Raw genomic sequence first — 16,243 nt, 5'->3', positions numbered from 1 at the left:
TTGTGAGAATTATTTTTCATAATTTATATACTGTAGTACAATTTTATGCTTTTTCTATGAAAACAGTTACTTTTAACAAAATCATGATCTAAACTTTTTAGGCTCCAAAACTAAACATTAAATGAAGCTATATTTTAAGTGCAAATACTACTATGTAAGATGACTAAATGATGTACAAATGCAGGATTAAAATAATTAGCTATCAATAATTTATAGTATTTTTTTCACAATGCAGTGTGCACACCAAAGCACACAAATGTTACTACAGTAAATACTTATTAGAATTCAGTCCCTCGTTCTTCTTCACCTTTGAAACAGGCAAGATCGAAACACTGGCATCTCTTTTTACAACTGGAAGACAAACAACATGTGTTATTTAAAAAAAAAAAAAAAGTGCAAAAAGAAACTAAAAAGAAACTTCAATCACGTTTCTGTATAAAGCTTAACTTGTATTATGTAACTCATGAGGTTTAGAAGTTAATGGATTATGCACAGTTTTTTGCCGTGTAAAGCATTAAAGCTTACCTAGTGACTTTCTGCATGTGATTAATGGTCTCAGGCAAAGGCATACCAAAGCTCTCTGGAATCAGGAGGCTTAGCAACCCAGACAGAACACTTAGTGTTCCTATTAGAATGTAAGGCAGGGCTCTATAATATCCTCCTGTCACGGTAAAAGAAAATAGAAAAAGTAAATCCTGATGTGGTCATACTGGCTTGTGTATAATGCATTTTTATTTTAGATTTTTGTTAGCTCATGCTGGAGGTTTACTTCTATTTAAGGATAGTCACAATTACACAATTAACTTATAAAATACAGCTTTCAAATGCTATTTCATTTTAAACAACCAACAACTGATATGAATTAGGAGCAGATTCAGCACCAGCAAGTGATACTTAATGAGGACAAATTAACTCCCTTTCATATGCACAAATGTGGCACAACAACAGTATTACATCAGTAACAGTATCAACATCAGTAACTCCAGAGTAAATATGTTTAGCCATTAGTCTATTAGAAAACCAACTGCCGTGGCTATGTTTCTTTTACTTTTTCTAATATTTTTTTAGGTTATTTAGACACATTACACAATGTCTTAACATTATATTAGAAAAATGGATTCTTCTCACTGTACATGTGGTCAGTGTAAACAATTGCTCTTTTTTTGGAAGAATCTTAATTTTCTAGTTGCTTTAAGTTTCTTCATTATTGGCCTGATAGTGGAAATTAGCATTTTTAAAATGTTTAGCTATTTACTTTTCTAATTTGTAACTTAGTCAACTTGTTGCACATCACTGCACTGGTCTTTTTAATAGTAAACACTGAGTAACAGAATTAGGTTTTTACTCATCAAAAAGTCATGGCTGATCATTTGGGCATTCATAATCGATCAGAGAGCACTTGGGTGGCACAGTGCTAGCCCATTACTACTGGGATCCAGTGCTTGAATCCCTAGCAGTGCTATCAGACAGTGGTGATTCTAGAGAAACCAGGCCCAGCTTAAAGTGGTAAAAAAATAAAATCAAAAAGATGTGATTGTCACAATCTGGGATTTTTATTAATTTGACTAAGTACTTTATATTTAATTCTAATCATTTTCATCAGAAACCAATTTCTGTAAAAACCAATGCAGTATGTTCAAAATGTGTATACAATTGTGAAAACCTAAATGTTAAGAATATATAAGTAAGTATACCCCTTGTTTCATATTTGGCGTTTTAGTCTGTTATTATAGGCTTATTTGCTAAGTCTTAATTAATTTTGCTCAATGTGATAAAGAATTTTGTCAAGTGGAAGGAACCAAAATTTCTGGCAGGTAAGTTGGGCAGTTATTGTATATAGCAATATTAGGGGTTACCACAGATATTTGTTTGGGTTAAAATTAGGAACTTATCTCAGTTTCCTACACTTTTAACACATCCCACTGCATCACGGTTAAAATTTTCTACCAAAGGGTAACAATTTCAACCAAGAACTTCATGAATCGTGTTAACCTATTAAGAGCTGTGATCCCTGCCCCTGAAGCATCTCTACAACATAATGCTACCACCAAAATTTACAATAAAGCCGGTGTTACTGGCTAATGTGCCTTGTTAACTTTAAGCCAAAAATTCACTTACAAATAGAACTTAAAAGTTCATACTTTAGTTTCAGAGCACAAAAGTTATTGTCACTTCCTTGTGAAGTTTTCAAAAAGTTTTTACCTACAGCTATTTCAAAATGGTATTTAATGTTATTTAGTTTTACCTTAAATATGCTTACTTCAGTTAATAGTGATAGTCTTTACAGTAGTCATTCTAACATGTGCCCTTTTATTAACAATATCCAAATAAAGAAAAAAAACTTTACTGACCCAGATAGATGAAATACGGTGCAAATATGCTGCCCAGTCTTGATGCCATAGAACAAGTTCCCACAGCTGTGTTTCTTAAGACAGTAGGGTACAGCTCAGCAGTAAAAGCATACACAATTGCAAAGGCTATGGTCACTCCAAACTTTCCTAGCATTTCCAGTGAAATTGCAACATAATTCATATCTGTGACAGCAAAAAAAAAAAAACACATTCAAAACATTATTACAAATGTCAAATTTTACCCTGGAAATGCAAATGAGCTACTTAAACATATAATGTTTTGTTTCTACATTGAGATTGCTGCATTTGTTTCATTCTGTTGTTTAAAATAATCTCATACAATTTGAAAACATCTTGTTATATCTTGTTCATACTTTCAGTGGGTATTTTTTAAGCTGCACCTAACATATGAAGAAACCTAGTGGGTAAAGATTCACTAAATGTACCTCAGCTGTAGCTTTGTGCACTTTGTCGCCCATATACAGAGACCCATATACAATCAGTTACCTGATTCAGTCATTATGTGTTCAGTCATTACAATAAGTTATTATGTGGGTTATGCTCCAATCATAGCACCTTAATAATACTTACATTGTAATGTATTGATAGTGTAGTGTGTAAAGATTCACTAAATGTAGCTCAGCTGTTGCTATGTGCACTTTGTCGCCCATATACAAAGACCCATATACAATCAGTATACACCGATCAGCCATGACATTAAAACCACCTCCTTTGTACTTTGTAGTTCTCCAATTACTGACTGTAGTCCATCTGTTTCTCTGCATGCTTTGTTAGCCGCCCTTCACCCTGTTCTTCAATGGTCAGGACTCTCCCAGGACCACTACAGAGTAGGTATTTGGGTGGTGGGTCATTCTCAGCACTGCAGTAACACTGACATGGAGGTGGTGTGTTAGTGTGTGTTGTGCTGGTATTAATGGATAAGACACAGCAATGCTGATGGAGTTTTTAAACACTGAGAATAGTCCACCAACCAAAAATATATCAGCCAACAGCACCCTGTGGGCAGCGTCCTGAGGCCACTGATGAAGGTCTAGAAGATGACCAACTCAAACAGCAGCAACAGATGAGCAATTGCCTCTGACTTTACATCTACAAGGTGGACCAACTAGGTAGGAGTGTCTAATAGAGTGCACAGCGAGTGGACACGGTATTTAAAAACTCCAGCAGCGCTGCTGTGTCTTATCCACTCATACCAGCACTAACACACCACCACCATGTCATTGTCACTGCAGGGTCCTGATCATTAAAGAACAGGATGAAAGCAGGCTAAAAATATATGTAGAGAAACAGATGGACTACAGTCAGTAATTGTAGAACTACAAAGTGCTTTTATATGGTAAGTGGAGCTGATAAAATGAACAGTGAGTGTAGAAACCAGGTGGTGGTTTTAATGTTATGGCTGATCAGTGTATACAACCTGATTCGGTCATTATGTGTTCAGTCATTACAATTTACAAGTTATCATGTGGGCTGTGCTTCAATCGTAGCACTTTAACAATACTTACATTAATGTTTTGATATTGTAGTGTGTTTTTATATACATATGTCTGTATAAGGTGCAACAGGGTTGTCTGGCTTTTTAACCACTTTAATGTTAATTATGAGAGGTATTTAGAGGTTCAACAAACATCTAAAGCATATATAGGGGTGACAAAGTGTACAGAGCAACACCCAACACTTTTATAACCACAAAGTAATTATGTATGACAGGTGTAGCTCATGAAATAGCCAAAATTTGTGAATACTGCATAGAATTTGTGCATACTGCATACCTAATAAAGTGACTGGTGAGTGCATTTTCTAATGCTACATTTGCAATGATTGTTCAACAACTTTCAACAATTTAAAAGATTTAAATAATTCTCACATTCAGGTACTAGGTGAACAAAAAGCAGCACCACTCCCCCCAGAGAAAGAGTGGAGAAGAGACACAACCTTCTAGGCCAGTAGCAAAACATGAACCAGGAAATAATATAAGCAGGCACTTCCACAGCTGCTGAAAGGAAGCAATTAAGATAGGAGTTCCCATGCAGGTTGGAGGTGTTCAAAGATAAGGCAAAGTATCCTATAGAGAGTGTCGTCCTAGAATAAGGGAAGAACAAAGTTATGTATATGTAACATATAGGGTTTTGTCTATGCAATGTAGACCTAAAGTATACTGATCGTTTTTATAGCTTGTGTAATTAAGCAATTTTGGTCACTCCTCAGGAGAGTGTGTGAGTGGTGTTTGTTATTCTTCATTTTAAATCAATCGGTGTTGCTTTGGGTGTAAGCTTTGGTTCTTTGTCTTAATTAAAGACAATTCATTTCTAAACTTTAAACTTTATATTTTTTAACTCTTTCTACATGTAACGAAAGTACCCATCCTCTGATCACACATACCTAAGGCTCATCCCACAGTTTCCTCCTCCAGGGACATCTTGCACAGCATTGCACCCTTCCATGTGCTGTTATTCGGCCCTTTCCATGTTCCTACTTCCACTTTCTTTTCTTGCAAATACTGATATAGTTTCTTTCTTGGTCATATAGTTTGTTTTCATGTTCCTTAGTTTAGAAATTAACATAGCAATTAGCCTGGATTTTAATTCAGTGTTTGTTACTTGGTTTGCTCTTTTAGTTAACTCTTAGTCTTGCCTGTTTATTGGTGTGTATGATCAGTGTTTCTCTCCTGTTTTTGCACTAGTTACTGCACTGGCACTTAACACCTTAATCTTAGTTAGCATATCCTTGGTATTAGCATTAATAGCATTTACTAGTATCATCTGTTGGCGGGTTTTTTACTGTTAATGTTTTGCACCACACACAGTAAATAAATATGTTGTACTACTGTTCTACAATCTGTCTAAGCATCTTTACTCCAGAATGCTGGGCCCAGAACTGTCAACAGCCCCAGCCCCATTAAATCAAGCACTGGATTGTGAACAGAGACAACTGTGTTTCAGCATCTTTTAATCCAGGCAGGTCTAGACGACATCTGTGCAGCTCTGTTGCACAGTTGATTGGGTGTTGCTCAGAAACAAGGCTCCAAAGGCCATTCTCTCTGAACCAATCACTGTTTTACTGTTCAGTGTAAATTTATTTATTTGCTTATTTCTGATAAGCCCTTAGATAGTGGCAGCTAATCTCTGTTAGCTTCCCTGTGACTATCATTAAAGTAACTTTTTAATTATAATAACACATTTTTTATTTCATGCATTTTAGGTTCAGGAGATGGCTTAACTTTTTAAAGCTGATCCATGCTTTTGCTTTCCATGTGGTATATTTGTGGACAAAATGATAGATTTAGCATTCACAAAGCAAGGATTTACAAACTAGAAAGCTGCATTAGACACTGTTAAAAGCTTTCAGAGGCACTTTTCAGAGAAATAATGTAGAGAATCTCTCCTCAATTATCAGGTTCATCTATAATTCTGTTTTAAGTTTGTAAACATGTCTAAAAAGCTGAGTTTAAGACTAATAAATAATTCAATTAGATATTGAACAGAACTAGGCTATTCTGGACTATGAAGAACACGCTAATCACTTCTATTATTATATCTGTCTCTTTTAGTCAACTTTCTGTTGTTTAAAATCTTTATTTAGCCTTATTTTTGCTCTAAATTATAAATGTATCCCTTTAATTTTTTATTTACCTTGTCTTGCTTTAGTTCTTTCATTTGCTTTTGTTCCTGATTTGCAATTTCAGTTGTTAGCATTTAAGTTTCGCCTAACTATGCCTATTTATCAGTGTTAACTAGAGGTGGAAAGAGTACTAAAATATTGTACTCAAGTAAATGTACTATTACTTTGATGAATTTTTAATTAAGTACGAGTAAAATTACTAGTCTAATAATCTACTCAAGTAAAAAGTAACTCATTTAAAATTAACTCAGAGTAAACGTTACTTAGTTACTTTTTAACAGAAGGAGGGGTGTCTCCCCTGTGTAATGAAAACAAGACAAGTGGATATAAATCTCACAATAGTTGTTTTTAATTAAAATATAATACTGTAGAAAAAAAACATGGTGATACAACATTTAAAACATTTAGGGATGTGTAATGTGTCATTTTAGTACAGACCATCAGGGGCATAGACATGGTCTTTCTTTCTGTATTTGGTCTCAATATTTATATAAATACATAGATGGACACTTACCAGACTAGACACAGCAGTATTGTAATTGTACGGATGTTGCTGGTCCTCACCAGATCACAGAAGTTATGAGACTCCCCCCCTGCAGTTTTCTCCCCAGACTACAAAGCACATGAAGTGTGTTTTAATGCACTGCAATAAACTCAAACCAAGTACAGGGTACCACCTGATGATTACAGCTAACAAAACACACTTTAGATAAACACTGACTTTGTGACTTTGTTTATTTAGAAAGTTTAATAATAACATTGCTGGCTTATTTTCTGGATGTAACACATAGAAAGATTTGACTGTTATTTGACAAGAAAAAAGATTTGACTGAAGTGTTATTAGAGAATTCAGATAACTTTTACATTCACATTTTGTAAGCATAAACAAAGCATTGATAAACAATCATGAGACACAGCAAAAAGAGCAAAAAGAGAAGTAATTTAGAAGTAATTCAGAGTAGTTTTAGGTGCTTAAGTTCAAACAATGCAGTTACAGCTCACTAAGTAACATTATTGTGCTTTTAGAATAACGATATATCTAACCTGGATTGGAAAAATGATTTCTGGGGCTTGGATCCCATTTATCCTGGCAGCGTGTCTCAGTATAGACTCAGCTTCTTCTACTCGTCCCTGAGAAAGCAGCCACCTTGGAGACTCTGGAATAAACCTGTATTGAAAAAAACATCAAATAAATTATGTTAAACATGTCAAATAAATTTCTTATGTTTCTTATGGTTTATTAGAAGCATTTAAAAAGACAACTGAAAAACCCAAATAGTCCATCGTTTCATAACTGCTCTCTGTTGTTAAATACCTTAGTCAATTTTATAAACATCTACAGGCACTGACTTCTTTTTTGTCAGTGATAGTTCTTGACATCACAAAAAAGATGGTGAGTTTACACAAAATGTTATCATAATACAATAAATTGCATTTGTTTTTTTGTAAGAAAAACCTGTAGTGCAGTGCTGTCCAAAATACTATTCTGCAAACAGTTTAGTTTTGCACTGTTCCATAAACAAATAAAAGTAATTTAATGCAAACCATTGTAGTGATCAGTGTGCAGTTCTATTCAAAGATTTGTGCACACCTGGCCAAATAACATACAACCCCATTTCAAGATGGGATATTTTGTAAAATGCAATAAAAACAAGAATGAGTGTTTTGTTAATTTTCTTGACAATTTATTTAATTAAGTACTAAGAAATGGCTATGTTTTGGTTGTTTTGGCAAAAAAAGAAGACTCTGAACAATATGAGTAAAACATTAATAGAATATTCAAGTTACATTGTTTTCAAACTTTTCACAAAAAGCTTGTGAGGGTATAATAACTGGGCATAAAGGAGAATTCACCAAAGGCTTAGTCTTTGCAAGCAAAGATCGGTCCTAGTTCATCACTTTGAGCCAGACTTTGTGAAAGAATTGTCACTCATATCAAAACAAACATTTTTTAAGACAAGATTGCAAACAGTTCAGATCTTTTACCCTCTTTTTTACAATATCAGACCGTGTTGCATTAGAAATATTGAATGTCATTAAAGTAAGCCAAAGCTCATCTCAGATAGACTGTACGACTGGAAACGTGTTGTGGTCTAGCTTTTTTTTTAGAACAAAGGATGTCTAGACTGTTAACAGCAAAAAGTGCAAAAGCCAACATCAGTCATGGTATGGGTGTATTAGTGCCCACAGCAAGGGTAACTTGCATTTATGTTGAAAGTTACACTGATACAGCACCATATATTAGAAAAACATGTTGTCATCAAGGTCACATCTTATCCCTGAAAGTCCATGGATATTTAGCTAAACAATGCCAGACCTGTTTTAACACACTCTACAACAGAGTGACTTTGTAGACACAGAGTGTGTGTGCTTGACTGGTCTGCCTGCAGTCTAGATCTGTCTTCTATTGAAAATGTATGAACAGGAGAGTTAGACAATTAGACAAAAAAACACAGACTGTTGAGGAGCTGAAGTCTTATATCAAGCAAAATGTGTTCTTAGTTCCCAAACAGCTAAATAGTGTAATTCTTATTAAAAGGTGATGTAATAGTTGGATGCAAACCTCTACAAACAATCTCAACTTTTTTCAGTGTGTTGCAGGCATTAAATTCTAAATTAGTTTATTTTTACAAAATACAGTTAAGTTTGTTAGAGAAAACATCTGATTTCTTTCATTTATACTTTCGTCAGATAAATGTTTACTTCCCAATATATCAATGGTATATCAATGGTACCCATTGCTTGGGCACTTTCTCTCTAACCATGACAGATGTTGGCTTTTGCAGCTTTTGGTGACAAATGTCTTAATGGCCCTCTTCGTCACTGGCATGGAAAACTCAACTTGTATTTTTCCAGAAAGCAAGCTGAAACATGGACTCATCTGACCACAGCATGCATTTCCATTGTCTTTCGATTCAGCCGAGATGAGTTTGGGTCCAGATAGCTTGGTGGCATTTCTGCATATAACTGTTGTATTGCTTTCTCTTTACATAACAGAGTTTCAGGTTGCATCTCTGCATGACAGTTACAATAATATGTTTGATGGTAAAAGACCTCACTTTGTATTTTTTTTTTTTAAATGTTCCCCTTGAACTGATTAACAAATGTTTTGGTACAAAATGGTGAGCCAATACCTTAACCTGCAAAAACTGAGCCTTTGGTGGATCCTCCTTTAATACCCAAAAATTCTCACCTTGCTGCTAATTACTCTATTAATAATTGTTGCAGTAGCAACTTTTGACTTTTTCCATCAAGTATTGAATACTGTTTTGTTACTTTTGGTAACAAAAATGTATTTAAAAAATCAATAATAAGTGCATATAAAAAATTGTTGCTGACCACATATGAAATGTGATGCACCTACCACCAAAGTGGGACGTAGAAAAAACCAGGTATGGTAAGGGTGAGCAGTAGCATCCTCCAGTCTCTTATGAAGTAGGCCACAAGAGGAAGCACCATATAACCAATAGAGAAGAAAATGCACACTCCAACGGTTGAATAGAGGATGCGCACGCGAACGCTGAAAATCTCCATTCCTTGTGACAAAAGTAATTTGTTAATAAAGCTGCAGCTTTTACCTAAAGCCAAGATATGTACATAGAATTCATGTTTGAGTTTTAAAAAAGCTCTGTGTATGGCCAAAACTCTACACGTGTATGGCCAAAACTCCAAAAAAAACTATTTGTCATTCTGAATATGTACTTTCTTAGAATAATGTACTGTATAATGGAGTAATTACAGCAACATATACTGTGTAGCATTTAAGTAAAAAAATTAAACAGTGCTTCTTCACATTAGACAACTTCATTCCTGACTAGACATTACACATTCCTGGCTAGTGCAAGCTTTCTTAACCCCAGTCCTAGTGCCACTCTGAACTCTGGTTTTACCAGCTATAAAAAGACTTTATTTTGGGCTATTATTATAAACTTTATACAAGTAATATTTAGGTGTAAGACCACCAACTGTCCAGAGCAATAATTCTATAACAGAGATGAGAATCCACAGTGTCCCTTGCATACCTAAAACAAATGCAGCCACATAGTTCGAAATCTGTCCCAGCCCAACAACAAAGAAAAGTGAGCAGAATGTAATCCAATGTTGTGAGAAGACTTGAATTAGGGTGAAAATTGTCTGAACTGCCATGGTTGAAAACAGAACAATTTTCCTTCCAAACCTGTTAAAGAGTGAAACAAAAGTAAAAGTAAAAGTATTAAAAATTGTATTTGGTATATGTAAAAACCTGGTCTTTAAAATGTTTATTCATGTTTAGGTTAGCTAAAAACTACATAATACACAATATATATTCTGCATGATTTGTCTATTTGATGTGCAGCCTGTTAAAAACAAAACACATGCTCTGTTCCCTCATACAATAAAAAATGATAAAAGCTCCTTTACTAATCCCATAGTTTTTCAACAGTAATTAAAATCAGTGATAGAGATACAAGAATGTCATATCTTTCACTCAAATAGCAAACATGGCATTGTTGTGGCTTAAACTTGCAACCTTCAAATGATAGGGTGAGTGCTTTTTGCTACATCTTTGGGAGGCACATGTAAACATTTGTATTATCCTACAGCAGTTACAAAAACATCTGTAAGATCCAGCTGCAACTTTGCACATTGTGTGCCATCACATCTTATAGTTGTGTGGCCCTGAAATAAACACTAAATTAAATGAAATGTACTCTTATGCTCTCACTTTTACACATAAACTAAGAAGACATTTAGCCATATACAGTGTATCACAAAAGTGAGTACACCCCTCACATTTCTGCAAATATTTTATTATAACTTTTCATGGGACAACACTATAGAAATTAAACTTGGATATAACTTAGAGTAGTCAGTGTACTAGTGTCGTTGTCCCTCCCTGGTGTCATGTGTCAAGGTCCCAGGTGTAAATGGGGAGCAGGGCTGTTAAATTTGGTGTTTTGGGTACAATTCTCTCATACTGGCCACTGGATATTCAACATGGCACCTCATGGCAAAGAACTCTCTGAGGATGTGAGAAATAGAATTGTTGCTCTCCACAAAGATGGCCTAGGCTATAAGAAGATTGCTAACACCCTGAAACTGAGCTACAGCATGGTGGCCAAGGTCATACAGCGGTTTTCCAGGACAGGTTCCACTCGGAACAGGCTTCGCCAGGGTCGACCAAAGAAGTTGAGTCCACGTGTTCGGCGTCATATCCAGAGGTTGGCTTTAAAAAATAGACACATGAGTGCTGCCAGCATTGCTGCAGAGGTTGAAGACGTGGGAGGTCAGCCTGTCAGTGCTCAGACCATACGCCGCACACTGCATCAACTCGGTCTGCATGGTCGTCATCCCAGAAGGAAGCTGACGCACAAGAAAGCCCGCAAACAGTTTGCTGAAGACAAGCAGTCCAAGAACATGGATTACTGGAATGCCCTGTGGTCTGACGAGACCAAGATAAACTTGTTTGGCTCAGATGGTGTCCAGCATGTGTGGCGGCGCCCTGGTGAGAAGTACCAAGACAACTGTATCTTGCCTACAGTCAAGCATGGTGGTGGTAGCATCATGGTCTTGGGCTGCATGAGTGTTGCTGGCACTGGGGAGCTGCAGTTCATTGAGGGAAACATGAATTCCAACATGTACTGTGACATTCTGAAACAGAGCATGATCCCCTCCCTTCGAAAACTGGGCCTCATGGCAGTTTTCCAACAGGATAACGACCTCAAACACAACCTCCAAGATGACAACTGCCTTGCTGAGGAAGCTGAAGGTAAAGGTGATGGACTAAACCCAATTGAGCACCTGTGGCGCATCCTCAAGTGGAAGGTGGAGGAGTTCAAGGTGTCTAACATCCACCAGCTCCGTGATGTCATCATGGAGGAGTGGAAGAGGATTCCAGTAGCAACCTGTGCAGCTCTGGTGAATTCCATGCCCAGGAGGGTTAAGGCAGTGCTGGATAATAATGGTGGTCACACAAAATATTGACACTTTGGGCACAATTTGGACATGTTCACTGTGGGGTGTACTCACTTATGTTGCCAGCCATTTAGACATTAATGGCTGTGTGTTGAGTTATTTTTAGAAGACAGTAAATCTACACTGCTATACAAGTTGTACACTGACTACTCTAAGTTACAGTATATCCAAGTTTAATTTCTATAGTGTTGTCCCATGAAAAGTTATAATAAAATATTTGCAGAAATGTGAGGGGTGTACTCACTTTTGTGATACACTGTATATTAAAGTTTGTTTTACAGACCTTTTTGTTATTCACACCTACTTACAGCTTTGAGCAATAAAGGGTACTCTGGCAAATGCTTGGTATGAAGGGAAACCGAGTTAACAGGATGAGAACTGATACCGGCACAATGGGAGAACATGACTCAGACATTGTTTTGTGATTAATAATGTTAGTTGTTAGTACTTGTGGTCATTTTTATAATATTTAAAAAGACATACTATGCTTTTAGACTTTTCTTTATTAGAACTTTTTGACTCTGTCCCTATTTGCCACATATTTTTGTATTTGTATCTTTTCACTCTGGTCAAAAATCTGTTTATTCTGTCAGCTGGTGAATTTTTATCAGTCTGTCAGCTGTTATTACCACTGGTTGGAGCCACGTGCAATACTGTACATGATTTTGCACCCTGTTTTGACACTTAATTGTAGCTAAATAAATTAATAAATAAAATGAATCTACTTGTTTGAACACCCACAACATAAAATTAAATAACTATAATTTAAAACTACATTTGAAAACAAAATTCATCATCACAGTTCCACAGTATTACTGTTATTATGCCCTAGTTCTTACTGTCTATATCACTATTCTTATAGTTCTTACTATACTATATCATATCTTATATAATTTTGTCGTTGAGTTACTACTTCGTGACACAATTTGTGATGTCATGTTCCACTAACAAAGTTTAGGTTTAATCCTTCAAATCAAATAAGACTGAGCTGTAATTTGTTATACTGTGTTGTTTCTTAATAATATCACCTGTCAGACAGTTGTCCAGAGATTAAGGATCCAAACAGAACACCAAAGAAGAAGAGAGAGGAGGTCAAAGGTGCTTTCCAATCATCTGAGCACACAAGATCCCACTGTCATTGAACAAGACAACAGGATAATTATTGCTTAGAAATTTATTGACACTTTAGCTGGTCAAATTGCATTATTATACACTGTATCTCCAAAAAATTTCCTTGAATAAAATAAAGAAGCTTAGCCAGTCAGATAGCAAGTAAGGTTAAATCAAATACAGGGTCAAGCATGCACATTATGGTCATGGCATTGCACATTATGCAAGAGATGATAGTCATTGGCCCTGTGCTAAACCTGTTAAGTTAAACCTGTTGCCGTTTCCTCTCAACATTTTCTTTGTAAGAGAATGTGTTGCAGACACACACCAAAAGGTATTTTTAAATAGGCTGTCCAACAAGCCTGGTGCCAAGTCATGACTAGGTGTCCATATACTTTTGGCCTTATAGTATAGTACTATAATATAGTACTGTAAAGTCAACAATTAGACTAACAAATGTAAACAAAAAAAATAACTACAAACACATTATGACAAACTGACTGGACACCAGTACTTTGTCTGGTAGAGATAAAGGTACAATTGTATAACATTGTATTACATTGACAATGGTCATAAGATTGACATAAGATCACAGCCATTTCCTTATATTTACTTCTGCAGTCAGAATTTAATCATTGATCATTGCTCTACATATCGCTGTCTGTAGAGGGGAACTTTAGAGGTTGCCTCATGTGCAGTTTTTCCTTGTTGAACTTTTGCATACTTTTTCCAGCAGTCTCAGTTGTTATTTACATTGAATACATACCAATCTTGCAAAGGACTGCATTGCCACTGTAGGGGCTGTCTGCCAACTGCTCCGTAAATTAAGTGATGTAACAGCACCTGAGACTAATGCTGCTAATAAAGTACTAAAAATCATGTACTAATTAGCATGGTATAGGGCACTGGTCAGGTTTAAAGGTCTGAAAACACAGGTTTGTTATATAATTATTTTAAAACTTACCTTGTTTGTTTTGTTTAAAATAATTAAATTATGTTTTTGGTTGGTTCATTTTAGGTGATTAAAGCATAACGTGTGCAGCTTCTTGTAAAATACCTGATTAAGGGATCAGGGACATTTTTTTATTTTTGAGTATATTAGTGTGCCAAATATCCAGCCTGTAATTACACAACATCTCAATAAATCCAAAATGTTTGCAAGCACAATGTTCGTTTTGTGCAGGGCACTCTGAACTTGCAATACACACTGCACGTTTGATTATTATTAAATATTTGCTTCAGGAGATAACAACCCACACCAAAGAGCCAGACATTGTCATTGACTTTTATGTGGAGAAAAACTAAAGTCTGTTCATTACACACTGACTGTTAATCTACTGACCTGGATACCATTAAATTCGAAACTCAATGCTAAAGTCTGTTACTGTTATTCTACCTAACGTACCTCGGTGACGATAGTAGACAGATATGTTTTGCGGTCGTATTCCCATCCATCCTTACAGCTCTCTGTTCCTATAAAAGATACGTTCACATCAACCCATGGCACCAAACCTCGATCTGAGTAACTTTTTATTATGTCTAATTTGTATCGCGTGCATCTGCTAAAACGTGTGGTTCCGTCCTCGAGCGGAATAGAGACGTTCCTCCATTCAGCAGTGATATTCACACTATCCGGAATGTGACAATGATGAGGCGGTGTGTCACCCAGGAAAACAATGGATAAGCCGGTGAAACCGTTCGGGATAATGCTCGAGCACAGTAAAAAGAAGACGGTCTTTTGAAAACGACCCCAGTCGCCGAGGAACGCTGTGTTTTCGTCGTACTTTGTAAGCGACATAGCGCGGTAAGAAAAGCTACAAAAAATAGCCGTCAGGGATGTGAGACCCACGTTCTACAGCTCGTTGTTCATATAGTGAGAAACACGCCAGGGGGAGCAAAGGGGGAATAAACGTGTATCAGCGTGTAATCACGAGGAACAGCGTGTTTCAAACTACTCGTTAAACGTGACGCAAGTTTTAACTCATTTAATTAATCACTGTTATTACCCTGTTTCAAATCCGTTAGAATTAGTAAACTCAAAAATGAAAAAGTTACAAACTTCAACTGTGTACTTGTGTACAGTCATCATTTTTGACGTATCAAATCAAATAAAAAAAACATTTCACATTTCTTATCATCATCAATAATAATAATAACAACAACAACAACAACAACAACAACAACAACAACAACAATAATAATAATAATAATAATAATAATAATAAATTCTCTGCTTTCGGCTGTTCCCGTTAGGGGTCGCCACATCGATCATTCGTCTCCATCCTGCCCTGTCATGAGCATCCTCCTCTTGTTAGTCCAGACCCTGTATGTCCTTCCTCATCGTATCAATAATAATAATAATACAACCCCAAATCTGGGACAATATGGACAATGCAAATAACAAAAAACACAGTGTTTCTTAGATTTACTTTGACTTTTATTTCATTGCAGAAAGTATGAATTTCAGGCCTGCAACTGTTATTTAGGGTTAGTAATGACACACATACAGTTGCATTTGGAAATATACAACCCATCTTACCTCAAAATGTATTTAAATAAAAATTTAAGTAATTTAAGTCTCAGAAATCAGTGACAGAATATTAATGCATGCAGGTAACTTTGATAACATACATTGACTGGAATTAAAATAATTGTAAAAAATAATATTAATTTTTTGTATCCTTGATTTTTAGGCTGCGGCACGGTGGGTAGCACTGCTGCCTCACAGCAAGAAGGTCCTGGGTCCTTTCTGTGCAGAGTTTGCATGTTCTCCCCGTGTCTGCGTGGGTTTCCTCCAGTTTCCTCCCACAGTCCAAAAACATGCAGTCAGGTTAATTGGAGACACTGAATTGCCCTATAGGTGAATGTGTGTGTGTCTGCCCTGTGATGGACTGGCGCCCCATCCAGGGTGTTACTGTGTGCCTTACACCCATTAAAAAGCTGGGGTCATCCGTGACCCTAATTGGATGAGCGGTTAAGAAAGTGAGTGAGTGAGCGCGATTTTTAGGCCTCTTTTCCATTGTATAATACAGTACACATTCAAATCCAGAACTTTCCATGCCATACTTACTGTGCTAATATCCATTCCAATTGCACAAGTTTAATGGTAAGTAAGAGGATTTTACTGAAGGTGAGGCTGTGACGGCATTCTCCACTTAACTCTTGATAGACAATATGCCACAGTA

At 36.2% G+C, this 16,243-nt stretch overlaps 1 protein-coding gene across 1 annotated transcript; it reads right to left on the bottom strand.

The window, feature by feature from the left end:
* Positions 1-278: 278 nt before the first annotated feature.
* slc22a5 (solute carrier family 22 member 5) lies at positions 279-14,856 on the bottom strand. Its single transcript, XM_063012119.1, has 10 exons — positions 14,464-14,856; positions 12,977-13,080; positions 10,016-10,170; positions 9,358-9,529; positions 7,038-7,161; positions 6,508-6,605; positions 4,240-4,454; positions 2,352-2,534; positions 526-661; positions 279-351 (listed from the first exon to the last, which is right to left on the bottom strand). Exons 1-10 carry the CDS (start codon positions 14,854-14,856, stop codon positions 279-281), a joined length of 1,653 nt encoding a protein of 550 aa, XP_062868189.1.
* Between the last annotated feature and the right edge of the window lie 1,387 nt (positions 14,857-16,243).

The sequence above is a fragment of the Trichomycterus rosablanca genome, chromosome 16, assembly GCF_030014385.1.
Source record: "Trichomycterus rosablanca isolate fTriRos1 chromosome 16, fTriRos1.hap1, whole genome shotgun sequence".
Taxonomy (NCBI): domain Eukaryota; kingdom Metazoa; phylum Chordata; class Actinopteri; order Siluriformes; family Trichomycteridae; genus Trichomycterus; species Trichomycterus rosablanca.
Note: the sequence above shows the minus strand (reverse complement) of the source record. Positions and strands in the feature narration are given on the sequence as shown.

Coding starts and splice junctions, on each gene's coding strand:
- slc22a5 (XM_063012119.1), bottom strand. CDS start 14,856: ATGTCGCTTACAAAGTACGACGAAAACACAGCGTTCCTCGGCGACTGG. Junction 13,081..14,463: donor TGTCTACTATCGTCACCGAG/GTACGTTAGGTA, acceptor GTTCAATGACAG/TGGGATCTTGTGTGCTCAGA. Junction 2,535..4,239: donor TGTTCACCTAGTACCTGAAT/GTGAGAATTATT, acceptor TTGCTGTCACAG/ATATGAATTATGTTGCAATT.